General features: G+C 48.5%; 1 protein-coding gene across 2 annotated transcripts in view; it reads left to right on the top strand.

Moving 5' to 3' along the window:
• The window catches only part of RABL6 (RAB, member RAS oncogene family like 6), a 45,885-nt gene extending 25,900 nt beyond the window's left edge, over positions 1–19,985 (top strand). For both annotated transcript variants that reach the window (XM_056860654.1, XM_056860652.1), the window contains 8 exons: positions 5,272–5,375; positions 7,162–7,517; positions 9,354–9,513; positions 12,151–12,360; positions 13,224–13,572; positions 15,780–15,948; positions 16,652–16,710; positions 19,746–19,985. In XM_056860654.1, coding sequence (XP_056716632.1) covers positions 5,272–5,375; positions 7,162–7,517; positions 9,354–9,513; positions 12,151–12,360; positions 13,224–13,572; positions 15,780–15,948; positions 16,652–16,710; positions 19,746–19,949 — 1,611 coding nt within the window. In that variant the 3' untranslated portion in view covers positions 19,950–19,985. The remainder of the gene's footprint in view (positions 1–5,271; positions 5,376–7,161; positions 7,518–9,353; positions 9,514–12,150; positions 12,361–13,223; positions 13,573–15,779; positions 15,949–16,651; positions 16,711–19,745) is intronic.
• Positions 19,986–23,898: the final 3,913 nt, after the last annotated feature.

Genomic DNA, 23,898 nt, shown 5'->3' with positions numbered 1-23,898 from the left:
TCATGGAAGGATAGATCTGTCATATGCAGATCTATGTATGGCACCTAACAGCCTCTGAGCATTACTTGCTAAAGGACAGCAGCGAGCAAACGTCGATGCTGCCTTGCCCTGCTTGTGGGCTTCTTGGAGGTATTGAGCCCCCGAGGGAAGTAGGGTGTTGGGCTATACATACCTTTGTATGATGAAAGTCATCCTACCATTGACTGTTCTTCCACGTGTGGCAGTTGAATGAATGAAAACTTAAGATGTGTAGGAAGCTGAATTCTGTGCCCAGCGCCATGTCTCTCTCAGCATACGCGGTTGGGGGTTCTTGTGCCTACCTTGATGCACCTTAACTGAATCTGTTAGCACAGTGGGCTCAATTAGACATGACTGCATCCCTATGTCTACTGCCATTTTAATGCTGAGGTTTTCTTCTTTCAAAAACGCTGCAGGGGCCTGATCCTGAAAGCCTACCTGATAGTGCCTCAGCTGAGAATGCTTGAGAATGGTGTTGGGGGGGGAGGGAAAATGGGAGCCCCAGCGGAAGTGAGGGGTGGAGCTTGCTGGGCAATGATGGAGCAGCCAGGGTTGGAGATGGGGCATCTCCATTGCTCAGCAAGCACCACCCCTCACCCCTGCTACTGCTGCTGTGGCTTCTGTCTGCTCCCCCCCCCAGTGCTACATTCCAGCATCTTCAGCTGAGGTGCCATTAAGGTAGGCTTTCAGGGTCGCCCCCTCCCCCCGGTGTTTTTTAAAGAAGAAAATCCCAGCCTTAAAATGGTGGCAGCATCCGGTGGACACATTTAGTCGAGCCCAGAGAAATAGAGGCTGAAGAACAGGACATTGTGTTGTTACCAGCCTGCCCGCTCTTGATCAGTAAAACCTGATGCAGCAGCCTTTGATGCCTGGTTTTACAATGTGACCTTTGCTGACCCTGGGAAATGGAGAGTTTTACCAGGGATGTCGCAGCTTCAGGGTGGCCAGAATCCTGTGTTAACAGCTAGTGATAACTCTGCCATCTTGACCAGGCCTGCTTTGGCTATGAAGAAGCAGCTGCAGTTAGTTGAAATGGCATTTTTTTCAGACCTGGGAGGCGTTGAGTGCCACTCCAGGCTGGGCAGAGTTCACTCTGCGCGTCTGTTTCTTTTGTTCCTGTTCGGTTGCCAGTGCCTTTGAATGATGAGTTAGTTGGGATTTTCTGCTGTGGACACAATGTGGGGCAGCTGGCCCGGCTCGCGGAGCAGAAGCCTGTCGGAGGCAAGGAGACAAGACTGCCATATTGGGTCAGGAAATGGTTTCTGTGCTTCAGCATTCTGTCTGCCAGTAGTGGCCAGGTGGATGCCTTGGAGTTCTTCTCAGAGACGTCAGACGCAGCTGCTTTTGATACTGCCTGGCATGTGACAGTCAGAATAATTCAGTCTGAATGCAGGAGTTGCACTTGGAGTTACTGGAATTGGAGGGGACTCATAGAATCATAGAGTTGGAAGGGACCACCAGGGTCATCTAGTCCAACCCCCTGCACAATGCAGGAAATTCACAACTATCTCCCCCCCCCACACACACACACGGTGACCCCTACTGCATACCCAGAAGATGGCCAAGATGCCCTCATTAACTGCCTAAGGTCATAGAATCAGCATTGCTGACAGATGGCCATCTAACCTCTGCTTAAAAACCTCCAGGGAACGAGAGCTTACCACCTGAGGAAGCCTGTTCCACTGAGGAACCGCTCTAACTGTTAGAAAATTCTTCCTAATGTCTAGATGGAAACTCTTTTGATTTAATTTTAACCCGTTGGTTCTGGTCCGACCTTCTGGGGCAACAGAAAACAACTCGGAACCTTCCTCTATATGACGGCCCTTCAGGTACTTGAAGATGGTTATCATATCCCCTCTCAGTCTTCTCCCCTTCAGGCTAAACATACCCAGCTCCTTCAACCTTTCCTCCTAGGACTTGGTCTCCAGACCCCTCACCATCTTTGTTGCCCTCTTCTGGACACGTTTTGGTCTGAAAGCCAGTGTAGTACAGTAGAGTGCACCAGACTTGGACTGAGAAGTTCTGGGTTCAAGTCTCCCCTCAGATGTCTTGGGTCAGTCAGTGTTCGTCTGTGTCTGCTTGTCTCTGATTTTCAGTGTGCTCATATGGATAAAATGGTATGAGAAGAAACTCCCAGGTGCACTCTTGTGCGTCTCATGATTCTCAGGGATTTCTACTGCCTAGAAAGTTGGGATGCATAGGTTATAGATTTGCACTAGGAAAGGCAGTTCTCCCAAACTGTTGCTGTCCAGGCCTAGAAGATGGATCTTTTGACTAGGCATCCCCTTTTCTTTGAGCTAGGAAGGTGTGATGTACCTATAAAAAAATCTGTGGCTCCAATTCTGTATAATAAGCTCTACTCTTGACCAGTGTGTCTGAGAGGCATGCACGTGGTATAGATTTAATGCTTGCTTTTCCAAAGGACCCAGAAAGAAATGTTTCTCTGAAGAGGCATGGGAGCTGGGGTTCGTTACAGAATTCTTACCACCTTTGGCAAACCCAAGCTCCCTGGATTCCTTGGGTTAGGGCATGACAGTTTAACTGGGATAAAATATTTGTAGTGTAGACATTTATTTTGATTTTTGTTGGGCATATTGCACAGAGCTCAAGCTTTCATTGGCAGGCATTAGGGCTAGAAACCTGCTCATTTCTTTAAAAAGAAAACAGGTACTCCTGGCCTGGTTTAAGATTCTGTGTACTCCATGGTAAAAAAAAAAAAAAAAGTTGGAGCTTTTGTTTTGTGACTTTTCATATTTTTATGGTGATTTTGCCTATCATGGGAGAGATGAGAATCCATGTTTGCAACTGCTGGGAACTGTACTCAGCGGTACTGGGTTTTGCGCTTGCACCAGGCATTGGTCTCTTTAGTCTTAAGGGCTAGAAACTTGCCTTTTTAAAAAACAAAACAAAACGAAGCCCAAGATATTCAGGAAGCTGGATTCTGCATCCATCCCTGTGCTTAGTGTTCCCTTGGAATTTTGCTGGCTACACGCACAGCCTTGGTTTTTGTTAAACCTGCTTTTTTGTGTTCGGATCTTGCTGTTCTCAAAGGCACTTGGATGTGTTTGTGCCAGTTTTCAGTTTCACATTCTTGTCTTCATGTCACGCTCATGCATGTTTCATTGGGGAAGTGGAGGACGAAGCATGTGCTCCGGCTGACACTGCCAGCTCTCTTTGGAAAAGGTGAAGAGGGGCCTTTCAGTTATCAGTCCCTGACTAATTCAGGTCTTATGATTTGGTCGTCTATGCCCATGGCACTGTCTTAGAATACAAGCAGACAGTTCCTCACCTAGAGGAGTTTTCAATCTAAAACTGCACATGAGCACCCACAACAAAGGAAGGAGCAGGAAGGAGGGGGGGAAGAATAGGGATTTGCTGCCATGAGCTTCAGCTTAGCCTCTGCACAAACTGAATTAAGTTCCACCGGCCCGCTCGTGCTTAGGACAGTCTCTAGACATGTTTCAGTGAGAGAGTACACATGAACACATGAAGCTGCCTTCTACTGAATCAGACCCTTGGTCCATCAAAGTCAGTATTATCTACTCAGACCTGCAGCAGCTGTCCAGGGTCTCAGGCAGAGGTCTTTCACATCACCTACTTGCCTGGTTCCTTTAATTGGAGATGCCAGGGATTGAACCTGGGACCCTCTGCATACCAAGCAGAATCATGCAGAGATGAACACACATGAACACATGAAGCTGTCTTATACTGAATCAGACCCTCACTCCATCAAAGTCAGTATTGTCTTCTCAGACTGGCAGCGGCTCTCCAGGGTCTCAGGCAGAGATCTTTCACATCACCTACAGCCTGGCTCTTTTAATGGGAGATGCCGAGGATTGAACCTGGGACCTTCCGCATGCCAAGCAGATGTCTACCACTGAGCCACAGCCCCTCCCCAAGATTATAAGATCCTTGTTCATGGAACAGTGCCGTGAGCCAAACCTTCGCTCGAGAACAGGGCTGCTCGCAGTCTGCACCCTGACCACAGCAGTCTTTGCCTTGTGGCATAGAACCTGGCCTTGGCACCTCTGCTTCCAAGCTTCAGTGCACATGGGCAGTTCCAGGCAATTTTGAAAGCCCAGGTGTGAGGTGGGGTTGGAGGTAGGGTTAGGTTTTAGGATGCTTCATAGAGAATAAGTCATGCACTGAATAAGTAGTGGATGAATTCAGCATCATCTTTATAAACCAGTGGAGGTGTGTATATGTTAAATACTTCAGAAAGCTAGAAAATCATGAATCTTGTATGCTGTAGCCAAGGTCCAGAGAACACTGGAGGTAGTACTATAAACCCATATGATCAGTCTATTTTTAAAACTGATTGGTTGCATTCTGTGCTTGAAATCACTCCCTGGAAGCTATGCACAATTTCAAAAAGATAAGACATGTGCATCAAACTGACAGGTGCATCAAAAGATCTGCCAAAACCCAGTAACAGGCTGCGAATGTTAAAATTGTGGTCACCAGGAAGAACTTCCTTTGTACCTCTCTTTGTAAAGCACTGATTTTTCAAATTTAAGAAGTGTAAAAGTCGGATGAGACTGTCTTATTCTTATTTTGAGTAGCAGGCGTAGTGTGATGCTGTATGGCAACTCTACCTTTGAAAGTGAGGGTAACTCCAAAAGCAGCTTGTAATCTGGTATAGCAAGAGTGGAGTCGGATGTTCAGTAACGGGGGAGAGGAATTCCCAATTCCTTTATATGATTGCTCTAGGGCCTTTACTTGGATAGCTTTAACTAGTACAAAAGCCTTGGTTCACATCAAAGTGGAGAATGAAGTCCTTTTTATCTTGTCCTTCCTCCAAGAAGCTCAGGGTGGCATACGCGGTTCTCCTCTGCTCCAGTTTATTCTGATAACAGCCCTGCTGCCAAGGAGATTAGAGTGTAAGACCGGCCGGGGTCATCCAGGGAGCTTCATGGTTGAAACTGGGTCTTCCCAGTCCTGGTCAGACTAGTCAGACATTAACCATCATCCCATGCTGGCTGTTGTTAACCACAGGCAAGGTAATGTCGCCGCTCCCTTGAGGTTCTGTATGATACGACTTCTCCTGTTGGTCATGTAAGTTTCTCTGTTTTGCTTGGCTCCCTTCCCCTAGGCTAAGGCTGCTATTTAATTCATGGCTCTTTGCTGGGAGTAGCGATATCCGGGTGCCGACACTGGATCTGGCTACATTCAGGTGGCCCCTTTGAGAGATCTGTTACATGGGTGACCTGTCCTGATCCAAACTGCTCTTGTCTCCATCTCCGTCTTCTTCAGCGAGAGACATTGCTGCGGCAGCTGGAGACAAATCAACTTGATATTGACGCGACGCTGGAGGAGCTTTCTGTGCAGCAGGAGACGGAAGACCAGAACTACGAAATGTATGTCTGTTTGAGTTCTCCTGGCTGGCCTTCCTCCTCCATAATTTTTTAGTACGGTGGCAAGATTTGAAGCCCAGCATAGCAGATTTCTACACTATGGTCTTCTATCCTGTCCCTCTCCTCCCCCCCCCCCGTGCAAAACAATACGACTTAGAATTGGCAGCATGAGCAGCAAGGGAACACATGGCATTTAAAGAAGAAATCGACTCTAGAGAAGCTGGTTGACCTCCAGAACGGGTTTTCAGCATTTTAAGGGCGCCAGTGTGGGGAATGCAACAGGAGAAATTAGTCAAAAGATGCTCAACTCTTCGTTTCCTCTCCCTCTCTTTTCTTCTGGGAGTGGGCTGGTGAGAATAGGAGCTTATATGAAAGTCTAAGGCCACCACCAGCCAGCCGTGTTGCATTTCTTAAAGGACACGACACTGAGGATGTCTTCTTCAAGCCATCCATATGCTGTACAGAGAGTTGTTCTTGATGGCTGCCCTGCTTTGGAGAATTTTAACTTTATCCCCCCCTCCGCCTGCCAGGCCACTTGGGGCCTTATCTAAACTCAGACTCATGCCAGTCTTTTTCAACCCTGAACTGCCATGGCATTTCTCAAGGAATCCTAAGGATTGTATTTCAGCAAGAGTGCTGAGTATCCCATTAGGAATCCTTAGCCTGCTCTTGTTCCTCTCCCACGCAACGCTTTCCCCAGGGTTCCCTGGACAGGGAAAGACCGCTGACCCGGGTTTTTGTCTGTAGTGTTCTTTGAAAGTGTTGCAAGGCTTTCGGTCTGGCTCTTGGGGGTTGACTGTGTATCACATTTGACATCACATTAAAGCAGTGCGCTTTGTTTACCCTGTTTCCTGGTACAAGTAGAGATTTAACATTTCAGGACATTTTGGAAGTCATGGGAGAAAACCCATTTTTCCCTAAGTGTGTGTGTGTGTGGGGGGGAGGCAGGGGAAGAAGTAAATGTGACATTTACTTTCTTATCAAGCCAAGAGTAGTTTTACTACTTTAACAGCATGTTATAATTCAGCATGTTAATGGAAATATAAGCAAAATATACTATTTTGCATGTTAATGAATATAAGCAAATGCTTTAGGGAGCAATCCTAAGCAGGTCTACTAAGAGGGAAGTCTTATTTTATTTAGTGGGGCATGCTTCCCAGGAAAGTGTATTTAGGATTGCAGCATGAAAGTGCCATCCTGATTAGTTACACCCTTCCAAACCCATTGATTTCAGTAGACTTAGAAGGGTGCAACTCTACTTAGGATTGCACTGTCAGTTTTCTAGGAGAAAAATTGCAAATCCACCCCATGGTAGAGAGCTTTTCATTGTTAAGTCCATGCCTTGAGACTGAAGTAGACTGCAGGAAATGTAACTGTCAGTAAGCTCCATTTAAAACATTTCCTTGGGAAGTGTGAAAAAAGCTTGCCTTGGGAATCTTGTGAGATTTGTCTCCAAGCTCCCCCTAGTGGCACTAATGTTTGGGATAGCTCCACAGGCCTTAAGGAGGCACTGTAGGAAAAGGGGATACGACTGTAATTCAGGCTTGCAAACAGCTGCTCCCTTGCAATGACTGAGAATCATCCTCCAGGTGATTAGGGAGGGAAGCATTCCAAAAGGGTGTTCGCTTCTTCCTTTTAGGTGATAACCAAGAAAGATGCATTTGGTCAGGCAAGGTAACAAAAAGTTCTATAGGCTAGAACTAGTGTAAATAATGGGTTAAAATAAGACTTCTGGTTCTTATTTTTGCTTCGGGCTTCCCTGAATCTGTTCTCCCCCTCCCTCTGACAGCTTCCTTGAGATGATGGAGGCCCGCAGCCGAGGGCACGCCTCCCCCCTGGCAACCAACGGGCAGAGCCCTTCCTCGGGGTCTCAGTCACCTGTGGTTCCCCCAGGCAACACTTCGGGGAGTTCGAGCCCCAGCACGCCCCAGCTGCCGCTTCCACTTCCTCAGCAGAGCCCAGCCATCCCAGCTGCTCCCCTGGAACCACTTACACCCCAGGTGCCGGTGCTTCTGCCAGAGACCCAGCCATCCATGGCGACGGCTGTCCCCGTCCCTCCTGCTGCAGCCCCACCGCAGAAGCGCAGCATCATCTCCCGGCTTTTTGGGACCTCTCCCGCTCCCGAAATGCCCCCGCCTCCGCCAGGTAAGGACAGCAGGTACCAGAGTTTCTTTCCTTCTTCTGTGTTGTAGTTTGCACGGTGGGCGACTCCACCTGTTTATTTTTAAAATGTACATCCCACCCACCCCCAGAGACCCAAAGTGGCTCACAACAATACAAAAGCACACACTGTAAATTTAACCGATAAACAAAGTGACAAACTATATTCAAGTCATGGAATGATCCTGGTTACTGTGGCTGACTCATTTGAAGGTGCGGGCTGTGAGCCATGGGCTTTTGCCTCTAGCCACACCCCGCCCTTGTACCTGCAAGCAGGAAGGAGGCCTGGCTTCTGCATAAAGCAGGCCCAGTTCTGTTACTGTCTTCCTTTGCAAAACAACACAGTAGGTTGAAAAGTGACAGACCTCTGCCAGGACCAACCCATCTGCCACTGGCTGAGTAGGAATGATGTTGGTGTAAGAGCTCAAGGGAGACAGTCAGCAATAGAATGCCCACAGATAGTGCAGGTTCTACAAGACAAATGAGGTGTCAGTTCAGAAAGACCGTACAGGTGGGGGGCGGAGTTATGTAGTGTTGGCAGAACAGAAGAAAGAGCTAGGAATGCCGGGCAGAGTCTGAGGGCAGGGTGGTTTCGAAGGAAGCAGTCCAAAGAAGTAGGGAGTCTGGGGGACAGGGAGTCTAGAGTCAGCCTTGCTGAAGGAAGGGGGACAGGCAGCTAAACGCAAAGCAGAACCACAGGAATGAAACAGCTATGGAGAGAAGCCTCAGATGCGACCGTAAGGACAAGAGCACCCCACAGCAGTACACTGTTGGCAGTAAGGGAAGCTTTGACAGCTGAGGACCTGAGGGCAAACCAGTCACAAAAACCAGTCATCCCCATGTGGATCTCCATATGAAAATGCTGTGGGTCTCCAGGCCTAACTAACTGTGCTTTGTACAAAATAGTCACACTTGAATTTTTCGTGTTGAACTTGGACTGAACTCCAGATGTTGCATTCAGAGGCTTAGGTGACTGCTATTGCCAGGCCTTTCGTTGAGGTGAAGCACTGTAATGGATGCATTGGAGGGAAAGTTCCACCTGGCTGTTCTGGCTTCTCCCATTCATATATACCTTACCTTATCCGTGATTTAGCTGGAGGGCAGGAATGAGGAAGGGCAAGGTGCACTTGGAGTCCCAAAAATGTGAGTTAGTATAAGGACAGGATAATCTAAGTCTACCTGCCTCCTCTTTGGGTAGCTTCTGGATAAAAGTGTCCCTGGGTTAGGAGATGCGGACAGGATTGTACGTACCTTGTCCCAAGAACATCTGACTGTGACAGCCTATATTGTGCCTTTGCAAGGTTGATGTTTCACCTAATTCTCCTTCCAGGCATGTCTAAGGGCAAGGGAAGTGGGGCCTTGCCTGAAAAACTGGAAATCTAGTTCAACCACTCCTTACGTCTTCTGAGTTTTCAACAGCCATTGCTTCCCTATTTTCAGTTGTGTCATAAGGGCTAGAAACTTGTTTAAAAAAGAAAAGTTTGTAAGTGGAGAAGGGGCTATCTTCGCCAAAGTTTTTCTCTCCTAGGCACTGAATCCAGTTTGATGAAAAGGTTAAAATGTCAGTGTTAGGACTGTGGAGGCCGGTGTTTATTATTGTTGTTATTTAGAAGGTTTTACATGCTACCTCTCTCAAGACCTGCTCAAATTCCCACTCAGTCATAAAGCTCACTGGGGGACCTTGGCCCGATGACGCTGAATTGGTCTGACTTAACTGTCAGGGATACATGTTAAAGAGCCAAGCATGTTGCGCAAGCTCCTTGGGGAAAGGGCATCATAACTGTCATGGTAAAAGTGGTGCCTCTTTTGTCCCTGCTCCAGATCCTGCAGCTGCCACTCCTGCTCCCGATGTTCCTTTGAAAGTGCAGAGTGTGGAGGACTTTGTCCCTGAAGACAGCCTGGACCGCAGCTTCCTGGATGACTCCACCCCACAGAAAGACAAGGGGAAACTTCAGCCTAAGCTGCGCACTGATAGCGATAGGTGAGGAGGTGCAGAGTTGGAGGGTGCATCTTTGTTCTCCAGATCATCCATTGCAAGAATGAGGGCTGCAGCAGGTGGGACTTGGGCACCCTTCTGAAACATTCACTCTTGACTCACGGGAGCATATTGCCTACTCGTTCCTTATAAGAAAGGATGATCGTCAGGAAAGTTGCATGATAATAATTGGAAACTCTCCTGTGCTTTTTGGAGAGAGAGTGGTCCACTTCACCACTCTGGTCAGGCCTGCACCACTTGCAACCCACTGAGCTGGAATATAGTTGGACAGCTGTACAACACAGCTGTAGGTCACAACGACCTACCAAGTGGTAGAGCAACCAAGTGATGCAAACCCTTCCTTTCTGCCCCAGACAAGGCCCTGGTAGACTGCCATGTACAGCTGGTCAATTTTGTTTGGATAGGTGGTTCTTGGGTTTTGCAGAGGCCCACTCTTTGATGTACTGACACCCTTTTGGAAGGCATGAAGCAGTCCATTTTCTGGTCAGACTGAACTCCCATACTCCCCTGCCTGCCGGTCCAGATCTCCTTTAGAGGACTTGCATTCCCCCCACCCACCCTGTCTTCAGAGGTGAGATGGATTGTTACAAGAGATGGGGGCTTTTTATGGTGGCACCTTGGCCAGGCACCTAACTGGGTAGTTTTAGGTACTAGACTTTACTTGGCCATTTGGTGGTTGCTTGTAACTCATCTGTAGTTTTATGACTTTTACTTTTCATGTTAGTTTTTATACATCATGCTTTTGTGCTTTTTATACTGGTAGAAAGCTGTTCTTTTCATTGTGGATGGCTTTCACAGTAAGCGGCTTCAAACTGGAAAGTAGGGAGTTTGTAGGACATTAATCCATAAAGTGCTAACGTGAGCAAATACTTCAGGGTTAGGGGGTTCCCTCCTCACTTGAACTCCTTTCTCAGATCTGACTTGCACATTCAGAAAAATAATTCCTCCTTCCCCAAATCTTTTTCCTGGTTGCACGCCTGTGCCAGAAAAGGATGCTAATCCATTATAGTCACCAATCTGGAGGTGTTCTCAGGTGTTCTTGCCTACGTAGTTCAGCATGCTGTGGGCCACTGGATATTAATTTTGCCTTGTCAGATCTTGTTTGCTGCTGTGCTTGTTCTCCTTTCCCCCCTGTTTCACTGCCTTGCTTTTCCAGGCAGAAGCTAGAGAGGGAAGCAGTGAGCCTTATCATCCATTTGTCATGGATGCCTGCCCAGTTTGTGAGCCAGCCTTTTCAAGCTCATTTTTGCAACTACAAAAGCTAGGAGTTGCCTTTTATATAAAGCCAAAAGAAGCATGCTGAGTTCTGCCTTGGGTGTAGAGTGATTGTAGATGGCGGCAATAACACACAGCTCATGTGTCAGTGGTTTCTCCCTCTGAGAAAAGGTCATCTTGTTGGGTGATTCACGCCACTTGCCGGGGAAGGCAAGAAGTCGCTTTGTTTTCCTGTCCCTTTTGGCGGAACTAGGGATAATTCCTTGGACGGAGCACATATTAAAATATCGTCCAAGTACGGGTGGATTTGTATCCCCTCCATCCGGAGGTGAGCTATTAGCATTACTAGGACTTTTGAGAAGGGGAAGTCGGGAATTAGAAGAGGAGAAGAATAAAAGGAAACTGATAATGAAGTATAAATTAACTAAACAGAAAAATATAAAGGAGGAGGAGAAAAGATAGGTAGACAATCTTACTCTAAAGACGTTGGAGAGCCTTCTCCAACCAACCTTCCCCGATTAGGCAGGAAGTAAAAACTGAGGAGAGGTGGGAGATTCCCGCCAAAAGGGACAGGAAAACAAAGCGACCCTGCCTTCCCTGGCAAGCGGCGTGAATCACCCAACAAGATGACCTTATCCTCAGAGGAGAAAGGACCCTCACGGTAAGGGTACCCTTTCATGCTGTCTTCTGGAGAACCCAGAGGTTCCTCGGAAGTATATCAGCTCCTTGATGAGATCAGTAATGGCAGGTGAGTTTCACAGGAAAAAAACCTGGGTCACTGCTACTTGATCTGTCTCTGCAATATGCAGCCACAGGGGAGCAATGTATGTGTTCGCTGGGGTGCTCACTCAGATCAGCTGTGGCATGCACAGGTCTAAAGAGGCCTGGCTAACCCTTCATAGCTCTATTTGGACATCTGGCCAAACCACGGTTTTGTACTAACCATAGTTCAGAGCCCAGACCGTGCTTTGAGCTTCCAAACCTATAACTGGCAACCCAGAGTTTGAAGCTGCTCATTCACTTTGGTTTTCCACCCTCCCCGCTTAATTCATTCACGCTTGGTGCTGCAGGAGGTGGGAGTGATGACTGTAGTTGTGGCTTGTTCATTCCGATGTCATGCCAAGCTCTCATTGGCACAAAGTGCATTTTGCACACCAGCTTCAAACCACATTTTCTGGTTTGCAAGACGGTGGCAGACCACTATTTGCCAATTCAGGCGGCAGGCTAAACCCTAGCTAAGCTTCCTTAACCGCGTTGTGACAGGTTAGGTGAGGTGGAAAATCTTCCTGGAAGGAAGAGGCTTTGAAAACTGCTGTCCTAGGTCACAATAAGGCTATCGCTTTTTGCTTTGCTGGGCAGGTGGGGTAACTTCAGTCCTGCCTTTTACATCTTTTGCATTTCATACAGTGACAGGGATGCCTCTGGAGGGAACCCGATGGTGGCTGGCTTCCAAGATGACCTGGACTTAGATGATCACATTCCCAGCAAACCCTTGCCAGCAGCAGAGATGGTACCAAGCAAAAATGTTGCCCTATCAAGTGACGAAGAGGAAGAAGAACACTCCAAATTCACCATCATGGCTGATGAAGATATTAGCTCTGAACAAGAGACAAAACGGTATGAGTCAGTCAAGGGTCTGTGATTTAGGGGGATGAGAGGGGTAGGCACTGAGCCTTGCAGTCCAGTGGATTTGTCCCTTCCTTTGGGATAGGCGGTTAAGGGCAGTGCCAGTCGATCCTCCATCTTATGGCAAGAATCCTGCTGGTTCCATACATCGTCTCTTCATGGCTGACATTCTCATTCCTGTTGTGCCATTTCATCTTGAGAGCGTTGATCTGGTTCAGAAACTTTCTGTCAAGTTGTGCCATTGGCAGAACAGTGGTGAGGTTTTTGCCAGATCATGCCACTGCAGGGGTGGAGTGCTTGCAGGAAAGCCTTTCCTTTCTGTATAAGCAGTATACATTTGTGTGCATGTGTGTGTAAACTGGCCTTTCAGCCTTCCCGTGGTCAGTTGAGGCCTTGCCTTGGCTGTCTCTCCTCCCTGCAACTTTCTCACTCATCCTGCTTAATTGTATGGCCCCAGGTTTCATGGAGTTTGTGTCCTTGGTCCTTGCACAGGGCTGTTTGTCTTCACCCACAGGGAAAAAGTTTAAAAGCTGTGCCTGGACAACCCAGATTCTGGGTGAAGAAAAGTGGCATTCTATGTCCTGTATAAATTGTGCAGATATTCCTAATTCTGGGAGGGGGGTGGAGTGCACACATTCAGACACACTGTAGAAATTGTCAGCCTTGCTTTCTTTAAAACAAAAACAGAGATTTCAGGAACCTGAATTTCACAACTGCATCTGTTCCCATGCATAATCACACCAGGCATACAGCCCTGTCCTTGTATTTTTAAACAAACAAGGTACAGGAAGTGGAAAACCAGGGAAAGGAGTCTTATGTTTGTTGTGTTTTTCCCCCCTCTCATTTTTTTTTAGGTCTTCCAGAAAGCCCTTGAAACCCCCAAAGCCAGTAGCTTCTAGCAAAACAGTAGACCTGAAGGCTTCCGCTAGCTTACCTGCTCAGCTTGGGTTTGAGCAAAACGGCAGCACCAAGCTTCCTACTGCTGCAGTTGCCACGGAGGCTGCCTCTTCCACATCAGCCACACCATCCCATCCTCAGAAGGCCCCCACCCCAGCCAAGCCCTCTGCTTCTAAACAGAAGGGGGACAAACGAGAGGAGTCGGACAGCGATCCAGAGGGACCAGTTGCTACCCAGATGCTCTCGTTTGTCATGGATGATCCGGACTTTGAAAGTGAGGAGTCAGACAGCCAGAAGAATAGAGTGGTAAGTCCAGCGAAACTCATGCAGGGTGATTGTGCACAGGATGGATGGACACATTTGGTATCCAAAGTTTAAATTGCAGAATTCTGCCATTTTTAAAAACTCCAAATCAATGTAATTCTGGTTTTGCCAGGGCAAACTCTCTGAAACTCAGGCTTCAGTCATTAGTAATCTTACTCAGCCGCCCTCTGGGTGCCTCTCTGGCACTGTTGACACACTTTCCAATATATCTTTGAGCCTCAAGGACCAGCAACTTAAACAGAGACCTTAATTTTTCCCTCAGTGGGTTTTTCATACCCCGTCTGCAACTGAAACAATTTGCCATTTTCCCCCTTTTGGGGGGGGCATTGCAGTGCCCTCAGAATGGGGCCCACCCAGCTTAAAGTAATCACTCTTTTCTGGCCAGTGGGTGCTTATTGAAGCGGCGTATTTAAGTTCCCTTCAATACCAGTTTTTTTAGGCTCTGCAGACTGACACTTGGCAATGCCTTCCTTCTTCCTTGCTTCAGGCAACTGTGTTTTCTGGATACAGGGCTTTCCTGTAATAATGGGTCTAAGCTGGTCATTTGACCTCTGTCATACATCTTAGTGCTGTGGCCTGCCTGCCCCTGTTTTCCAGTGCGTTACATGCAAAGTGTGGACACTTCTTGCTGGCTTAAAAGACCCAGATGGAGATGTCCGCTGCCTGAAAATATGAATTGCACAACCTCTGTGCAAGTTTTCAAAGGGAACTCCTGAGTCACAAGAGCACTAAAATTGGGCTGTGGTTGCAGTGAAGCTGATGCCAGGTTTGCAGAAGGCAAACACCTTTGAGCAGGACCCACCCTGCTGGTCAGCGATACTGCATTTCCTACCTTGGCTGAGCCACCTTTCTTGGCTTCCTTGAGCACCAGCCCATCTTCCCTCTTTCTTCTGCTCGTGCCTGCTGTTTTTGGAACTGGCAAGGCAGCCGATCTCTCTCTGGAGCCAAGGCGATGCTGCCGCCTCAAGACGAGGAGCAGCAGGAGCAGCCAAGAAGCGCTGCATTGCAGAGTGTCAGCAAGATGCCTCTTGGCGCGAAAAGCTCTTTGCTCGTAGCGCAGAATGCGTTGGCTGAGCTGTAACGCAGTGGGAGCTTCCTTCCCGAAGGGAAGCAGAGGGAAGGGGGAGAGCATCACAGGGTGTGGAAAGTGGGCCCCTGTTGAGGAGGAGGCGGGTTGACCGGTTGAAACTCCTGCTGGAAAATGTAACTGTGTCTGGAGATTGCCAAACTGTGGGCAGTTCCTCCCATCAGCCTTGCGGAGAGCTGGTTTCTGCCAAACGCAGCTCCCTTTCTAGATCTGTCAGAACGGCTTAGGGAGGACAACGTTGAAAGTGACCGAGGCTTGAATATAGACCTCAGAATGTATTTTGTGTGTCTGATTTCCTGCCTCAGGTCCTATTTCTCTGGACCAGAGTGGCTCCATAAACTTTCCACATAAATACATCTTCCAGATACACACATAGATTTCAAATGGAGAACAAGCATCTAATAGTCAAAAGGCATCTAGTTGTCATTCTGAGGCACAGTGGCTGGCTGTTTTGAGAAGGCCATGGCAGGGGTTGTTCCAAAGCAGTAATTCTCCTGCTTGTCCCTTTGTGCTCTCCTGCCTGTACAGTCCATGCCGCTCCATGTGGAGCAGGGTCTGTCCTTCCTTTCTGCGGCCTCAACATGCCCAGATCCTTCCTTTATGCCCCATGAAAACTGCAGCCTGAGTTTTGAGAAGTGGAGTAAACTTAAGCACGCTAGACAATAGATTGCGATGGGTAGATTGTCAATAGCAGTAGAAAAGAGCAAGAGTCCAGTAGCACCTTAAAGACTACCAAAATTTCTGGGTATGAGCTTTCATGAGCCACAGCTCACTTCTTCAGATACAGCTAGAATGTGTGTCCATCTATTCTTATCAATCCTTGTCGAAGCCACTCTTCTCTACTTAAGGATAGATGGAATCACACTCTAGCTGTATCTGAAGAAGTGAGCTGTGGCTTATGAGAGCTCATATCCTGCCAGAAATTTTGGTAGTCTTTAAGGTGCTACTGGACTCTTGCTCTTTTCTAGACAGTAGAGTATCCAGAACTCAGCATCTGAAGTTGGTTAGGAGAATGTGGGTGGTTTCATAAGAGTCATCACAGCCCCAACTCTGCAATGGGGCACGGGGTCCTGAGCAGTGTCTTTAACATGTTTCTCTCTAGGACGAGTTCCCTGTGCGGGAAGATCTCTCGGACATCTCTGATGAAGATGCTGCTTCGAAACCCCCACAGCCACCAAAGCCAGTGATCCACTCCTTCAAGCCGAAGAACGATTCCGATCTCTTTGGCCTGGGCCTGGATGAACCGGGTCCCAAGGAAAGCAGCGAGGAAGGTGAATAGAGGCGGGCCTCTTCGCACCTCCTTCTGAGCAAGTCTGTTGCCCAGAAGTACCTTGGCAAACAAGACTGGGCCAAATATTGGTTAAACTGCAGGGTGCAAGCCTTACCATTACATGGGGCTCTTCCTCCAGCTAGATCCTGAGTGATTCCTTGATGGTACTTGTCTTTTTGTCGGGCTTTCTCTTTAAAGAGCCCTTTTTGGTCCCAAGGTGAGGAAGTTCACTTAAATTAAAAAGAGGCCGTCTTTGTTAATGTTCCCTTTTTGTTTCTGTCACTATATACAAGCTGCTAAATTGGAGCTTGCAAAAATACTGCAGCAGTCATTAAGAGCACCCCACTCTTATTCCAGCTGGGCGTGTTGGCACTCCTTTGCAAAGGAAATCTCTACCCCTCTCCTTTTGGTCCACAGCAATAAAATTCCAGCTGTTAAGATAATGATGTTGCTAGCCGTTAGTTCCTTTTTTATAGGCTGTGATTCCTGCTGCGGCAAGAGAATGCGGTGTAGCGATAGCAACAGAGAATGGAGTATTGGCAGCCTGACAGGAGATTGTGTGCCCCCCCTGTCCCTAGGGTCACTGGATAAGGGGGCATCCTGGCCTTTCCTAGGATGCAGTTAACGCTGCGGTAGCATGTGGTGTTGGTTCTGCGATCCTGCTTGCAAGTGCACTAACAGGCTGTTTCTCCCCCTCCCCCCAGATAAGGAGAAACAATCCTCCAAAGAGAAAAAGAAGAAAAAGAAGAAGAGTAGCAAAGAGGTACCTTCCCCCGTGTGGTCCCCTGTTGTTGCATTTGAGGAATCCTTTATATTCTTGGCAGAGGGCTGTTGTGATGGTGGAGTCTTAGGAGGGGAGGGTCTGTGCACAAACACTGTGCACAAAATGAGGATACTTGGATTATGCTGATATCGCTCAGTAGCTTTATTAAAGACCCACACTCTTCCCTGAAAGGTCCTCAAGGCTGTTCATATGGGGCTTATATCCCTTATACTCACAAGAGCTCTAAGCTTGAGAGAGTGACTTGTCCAGATCCACCCAGGGAGGTGGTGAGCTCCCCCTCACTGGCAGTCTTTAAGCAGAGGCGGGACAAGCACTTGTCAGGGATGCTCTAGGCTGATCCTGCATTAAGCAGGGGGTTGGGATAGATGGCCTGTGTGGCCCCATTCCAATTCTGTTATTCTATTCTATTCGTGTGGACTTTAACCTGTGTCTCTAAGTCCCACATTCTGTTGAGTCCACTGCAGTAAGCTCACTTAGGAGCCATTTTGCATTTCACCGTTAGCGGGAGGATAAGAAATTTATCTGGAACCTGTGCTTGCCAGATTCCAGGGCAGAATTCATTTTCTTGGGGATCATTTAAGGGTGAATTATTAAATAGGGTTTGTTTGGTGTAATGCAGTGATTTTCCCACATGTGCTGCCGGGAACTTTTGGGGTGGGTTTTTTTCTGACTGGAATAGATGAATGAGCTTCCCTTCAAGACGGTGTGCCTTGGAATGTAGCTGCAGAGGAACATTTATTGTTAACTTGGGGTCATGGCAGATGCCAGCAAGGCCCAACAGGCCTGATCAGCATGCTGTAGGATATAATGGGGGCGGGGGGGGTTCCTAGAACCCAACCTGGAATGTTTTTCAGTGCACTGAGGTCCCATGGAAAGTCATGGAGGCGAACAGCAGCTGGGTGCGTGTTCCAGGAAGTCACCTACTCAGACCTCACCTCTGTGGCCTTAGTCAAGCTGCACTCCCAGCCCTGGTACTCCATTTTCAGTGTGGGGGGGGAGTGATACTTGTCTATCATGGTGTATGGAATACTGAGATAATAAGCATTGAGGAAGATGAGATGGACCTTAGTTACAGATTAAGGAATCTGAACTGTACAGGGGGCTAGGGAGCATGAGGTGTTAAGCCCATGTCAGGACTGTACCACTTCGGATGGCAGGTGGAGGACTGCATGGTTGAATGCGGCTGTACACAAAATAATTCCCTGCACAAAGTGAAGGAAGTGAAACTAGGATTGGTTCTTGTAGGTTATCTGGGCTGTATGATCGTGGTCTTGGTATTTTCTTTCCTGACGTTTCGCCAGCAGCTGTGGCAGGCATCGTCAGAGGAGTAACACTGAAGGACAGTGTCTCTGAAGATGCCTGCCACAGCTGCTGGCGAAACGTCAGGAAAGAAAATACCAAGACCACGGTCACACAGCCTGGATAACCTACAAGAACCAATGAACTCTGACCGTGAAAGCCTTCGACAATATTTTGAAACTAGGATCTTTTTGTGACATACTAGGTTTTTGTGCAGAAAACCTTTTTTAACATACAGAGGACACTTTTAGTCATAGGACGCCTCCCTCCCAGTAATCTGAAGCGGTATAGTCCTGAAATAGGTTTTAGCGCCTCATCTGCTATAAGTACATCTCCACTTCAGCACATAAAGAGGCTTCCACCTTATAAAAACATGCTAACTTAAAATAATAAAACCAGCAGTAACAACCATAATAAAATGAAAATTTAAGAATACAGCCCTCTCCTGAAAAATCAGCCAATCCCAAGCATTCTTCAGACCTAGCCATAATGTCATCATTAAGCTAGCATACAAGCTGGAACAACACTATTCCCAACCACAGGCTCCACTGCATTGCAAGCTTAACTGCAGGAGAGCTTATTGATAAACGTCTAAAGGCCTTTTGGAGTAGAATAGCTCTGCGCAGCTTTCAAAATCTTGTCTGAGGCAGTGTCCCCTCTGTGCTTCCTGTGGCAGGCCATTTTTCAGTGTGAATGCAACCCCAAGGATTCTGTGGATCTTGTAGCCAGTGCAGCTCTCAGAACGGGGGCAGTGGGCTGATGTGTATATACAAAGAGGCCATCTGATTTGTGGTTACCATGCCAAAAGCTAAACCCAGTATCTTGAATTGCACCTGGAAATGAATCAACAGTGAGTGCCGCTGTTGTAAAACGGGGGTGATAAAGGCAGGTTTCTGCATTTTGTGTAACCTGACATTTCTCAGTTGCCTTTCAGCCCTGCCCTACAGTGTGTTGTGCTATCTGAAGAAACACATACACACGCCTTTATTGTAATAGCGTTCACCTTTTTCTTGGGATGTGCATCTTTGTACAAGTTTGGTGTGGCTGAACCAAGGAAGAGAGCATGCGCTATAAGAGCTATGATGCCGTACTCCAAAACCCCCAAATGATACCCCCTAAGGGCTTTACATAGTTTGAATGGGGGGGGGGAGTTTAAGACTGAGCCTTGTGGAAGCCCACAAGCAGTTCCCACACAGCTGACAGTTGGTCTTTGACAGCAGCCCTCTGAGACCCCTCCCCACAAGGATTGATTTAAGCCAATCCAAAGAACAACAGAGGTGAGGAAAAAGAACACAGTTTCCTGCAAATAGAGACCTGTTCCGAATGAACCAACATCTTCATTTTTGAATCCAAAAATTCATTTCCATATTGCAGAAGACTCACAGGAACTCCTGTCCCCCCCCCCAGCGGATGCAGTGGTAATTTTGTTTGTTGGGGAGGGTGAGCTGTCTGCGGAATAGAATTCCCTGGGCTTCTCGCTGGCTCATTGTAATTGACTGTCCTGTGGTCAGCTGTAGGCTAACTGTCCCCACCCCCCAGTGCCAACTGAGGTTAACCGGGCATCTGCTACTTCTCTCTGCTGCCCTGCACTGCTGTTCCTTATGTCTTTGAAATAGATACTTTCCAGCCTTTCGGGATCCCGGAAACCCTCCAGGCGTTTTACAGGCCTCAACCTATCAAATGAATTATCTCCCCTGCTTTTTTCCCTCGTGCAGGAAGAAGAGAAGTCAGCAGCGAAGAAGAAAAGCAAGCACAAGAAGGTCAAGGAGAAAGAGAAGGAGGAGGGCAAGGAGGAGAGGAAGAAGAAGAAGAAGCGGAGTAGGGAGAAGGACAGCGGGATCGACGAACTGGAGGCCTTTCTGGGGGGTGGGGCGGGCGCCACCAAGCTGCAGGGGGGCGGAGACTACGAGGAACTGTAGCCCCGTCCTGCTGCGCCCACATTCCGCGGGTGCTCCTCACGGTAGGCTGCCGGAGGGGCGGACGGGGTGAGGCTGTGGCCCTTTCTGCCACGAAGACTTCTGGAAATGCAGAAGGCTGGCAGGGACCAAGAGAGGCTTCCTGCCCAGGCAGAGGAAAGGTGGTGAAGCTCAGCCCTGGAGGTACTTGGGGAGGGGGCAGGCCAAGCAATGGCTCGTTGGCTACCCGTGGCGGCTCCCGAGTCCCTGCTATGCGGCCTCCTTCCTGAGAGACCCCCGGGTCAGGCTTGGCCAAGGGAGGAGCAGGGGGCGCACCCTCCCTGTCCCGACCTCTCCAGGGCACACCGCCTCTCTCACCGGAGGAACGGAGCGGATGGCAGCAGAAGTCCGCTCTCGCCCTCTGGAAGGAACCACGTCTAATTATGGATTTGTGCTATTTTTTTACCAGAGAAGCAGTTATTGACCGGCTCGATTGAGAGCTTGCAGGAGTGATGCGGTTGAGCTTTTGAAAGCTGCAGGGTTTCGGCAAGGGGGAGGGGGGCGAAAGGGAGATTGTTCATGTTGCACTGCAGCCCAGTTACCCTTTCCTGCTGCTTCCGGGGTCCAAAGGACCCCTCTGATTTCCGACAGCCCCCGGTGTCCCTGACGCTGCTTGTAAGCTGCTGTGCAGTTTGGGAAGGAAAGGCAGAGTTGCCTGTTGAAAGCTTAGGAGAAAGCCCCTCCCGCCGCCCCTATGCCTTCCTTCAGTGTTGTATTTTGCGTATCTTGGAAACCAGCCCAGGAAAGTACCTCTCAGGGACTGTTTTCAGTGCAGAAGCGAAGTGTGAAGAAATCCAGAGGGTTGCAGGAAAGATTTTCTTTTCGTAACGGAAGCCGTTTGAAAATAGCCCCCCCTCGGCTGTCAGCTGCCTCTCAGCAAAGAGCTGGGGAGACTGGTGAGAGCAGGGGTGGGGCGGCTCTTCTTGTTCTTGGCTCCGCTCTGGTAGCGCTGAGCATCTGATCAGGTGGCACATCGTCCCCTCTTGCCAGAGCGGAGCGCGCCCCGTCATGTGATTTTTGGAAGTGGTTTTGAAGTCTGCCCCCCCGAACCCTGGTGCATGTTTTTGGCCGGCCTCCTGATACCAGTTTGCCTGCCTGTCTTGCCTTTCCGTGTTCCAGTGCGCGTCTCCTGGGACCCTCTGCACACCTCCTTTGCGTTGCTGTGCTCCCCCCCCCCACTGGCCCTCCCCAACCTTTCCCAAGGAAAACCGGTTGTCAGTTTGTAAGCCCTCCATTGCCTTGTTGTGTGTTGATTGGATTTGGGTTGTTTTTAACATTCTCTCCCCTCCCCTCCGAATTACCTGCAGAGGAATCAGGGTGATTTCCAAGCTGAGTCGATCCCCCAGCTGCTGCTTTGGATCCAGTCTCCCCCCCACCCGAGATTTATTGCCCTTTGAGAAACACACTTGTGATAGTTTGCATATCAGTCCAGCTGCCACGAGTCTTACTGCATGAACTGATCATCTCAGGAACTTTCTCTCACCGACTCATCCTCGGTCTCTCGATACATGAGGCACCTGCTGTGCCGGGGCGGGTTTCGGGGGGGGGGGGGAGACTGTGCATGGGAATACCTTGAACCCATCATCGCCCCCCTGGGAGTAGAAGCCTGCCAGGGTCCCCTGAAACAGTTTCCACAAGCCCTTTCTTAAGAAACTCACACCTGAGCCTGACTGAGTTCCATATGAGTGTCTTGGTCTCGTTCCTTATTTTTTTTGTTTGGGGGAAAAAAACCAACCAATGGTGCACTCCATTCCAATCCTATAAAGCTCTCAGTTGTACAACTGTGTCTGTGTGTGGTTTGTGCATTTGGGCTGGGGGGACCTTGGCCCCCTGTCCTTGTTCTGTCTTGTTTTTAAAGTGTTCTCATCCTTCTGGGCTGGAGTCATAGAATCATACGGTTGGAGGGGCCATACAGGCCACCTAGTCCAACCCCCTGCTTAATGCAGGATCAGCCCAGAGCATCCTTGCGTTAAGCAAGAGGGTTGGACTAGATGACCTGTATGGCCCCTTCCAACTCTATGATTCTATGACTCTAGCCCAGAAGGATGGGACCACTTACAATCTTGCTACAGTCCAGCTACAAACTAGCTACAATCCAGGCTTGTGTGCAGAGCTGTGCATTGTGGTGGTCTTGGATTTTGTTTCTTAAAAAATGGTATGAGGGTGGGAGGTGCTCAATATTGTGTCCACAACATTGCTGAAATCTCTGAAGCCAGAGAAGAAGTTGAGATTTTTTTCTAGGGCTGGGGTTTTAGTGCATTGCCATTCTTGCCTTTCTCTTGGCTAGCAAAACTAGCATAAATGATGCAAAATAAGAGGTAATGCAAATATAGCCAATTTATGCAGGCTTCAGCTTTTCTTGGTTTGGAATTTAGGTTATTTGGCTGAAGAATTTGCAATAATAATAATCCCACAGAGTCTTGTCCATGTATCAGAATCAGTGCCTTGGGTTTGCACAGGATGAAGCGCTAGGAGGCCATTGCAGCTGCCTAACCTTAAGAAAGGCTCGAGTACAGCGCAGACACTTGCAAGGTCAGCCTAGCATCCTGTTTCCCACTGTGGCCAGCCAGATGCCTTCAGAAAGCCCAGGCCCTAAAGTAAATGGCCATCATCCCCTAGCCCCACAGCAACTGAGGTATGTTCTGCTGAGCTATTCTGGCTGTTAGCCAGTGATCAGCCTCTCCTCCATGAAAGTGGTGCTTTCCTAAGTCAGTTGTCTGTATCTAGCAGGGATACTTTGTTCTAGATATGTGCCACAGCAGAGGTCTCTGGAGTGTGAGACAGACCTGTTTTAGCTATTTACATTCTGCTTCCCCCCCCCCCAGCTGTGACCAAGAGCACCCTACAGTGTTCTCCCATCACAACAGCCCTGCACGTGAGGGGAGGTTAAGGTGAGAGCACATGACTGGCTCAATGTCTCCCAGCAAGCTTCCATGGCAGAGTGGGGTATTCGAACCCAGGCCCCTCGAATCCTAAGTCCAGCACTCTTACCACTCTGCTTCTCCGGCTCGTTCTTGCTTTTGAAGGCTCAGCAATGGGAGACAGTAAAGAAAGAAAAAAGTGGGGCATTTCAGCACCAATTTTCTCCAAACTTGAGGTGTGGGTGGGGAGTGTATTTTTAAAATAAGGAAGGCAACTAGTGCCCCAATGCTGGGGCATTATCTGCCTTGCCCCCTCCCTGCATCAAGTTTGAAGCAGAATTAAGAATACATAGTTACTGAAATGTGCTTGATCGTGTGTTGCTTGGTGCCTCACTTGGAATAACTTTGAATAACTTGATGCATAACTTGAATCAAAAATTTCTCTGCCAGCCACATCCACATTTTGGTAGGCAAATGGACTTAATTTATTCTGGTTGCGAAAACGTCCTTTTATTGCAGGCTTCACATGACTAGAGTCTGCAGTCATCTGTATATAGTAGATTAAAAACTGGCTGCTGACTGAGATTGGCTGGGGTGGGGCTCATGCCGCTATCCTCAGAAGTGGCTTCTGAGGGCAAAGAAAAAGGAGAACAGGGAACGGCAGGGCAGTGTGTCTTGCTCTTTAATACATCAGACTGCCACTAGGCGATTTAGTATTTGGGGGTGGGGTCAGCCTATATTCTGCCCTTGCTTTGTCTGCCATCAGTACCTACATCTATCTCTCAACCAGCAGAGAAATACCAGGATGTACCATCTGTTGTATGTGGTGGTGGAAAGTGCCATCAGGTCACAGCTGACTTATGGCAACCCCGTAGGGTTTTCAAGGCAAGAGATGTTCGGTGGTGGTTCGGCGTTGCCTGCCTCTGCATGGCTGAGAGAGTTCTGAGAGGACTGTTACTGGCCCAAGGTCACCAAGTGGGCTTCATGTGGAGGAGCGGGGAATCGAACCCGGATCTCCATATTAGAGTCTGCCGCTCTTAACCACTATACCA

The sequence above is a fragment of the Euleptes europaea genome, chromosome 14 (assembly GCF_029931775.1).
Source record: "Euleptes europaea isolate rEulEur1 chromosome 14, rEulEur1.hap1, whole genome shotgun sequence".
Lineage (NCBI taxonomy): Eukaryota > Metazoa > Chordata > Lepidosauria > Squamata > Sphaerodactylidae > Euleptes > Euleptes europaea.
The sequence above is the reverse complement of the archived record's forward strand: the minus strand, read 5'-3'. Positions and strand labels throughout refer to the sequence as shown.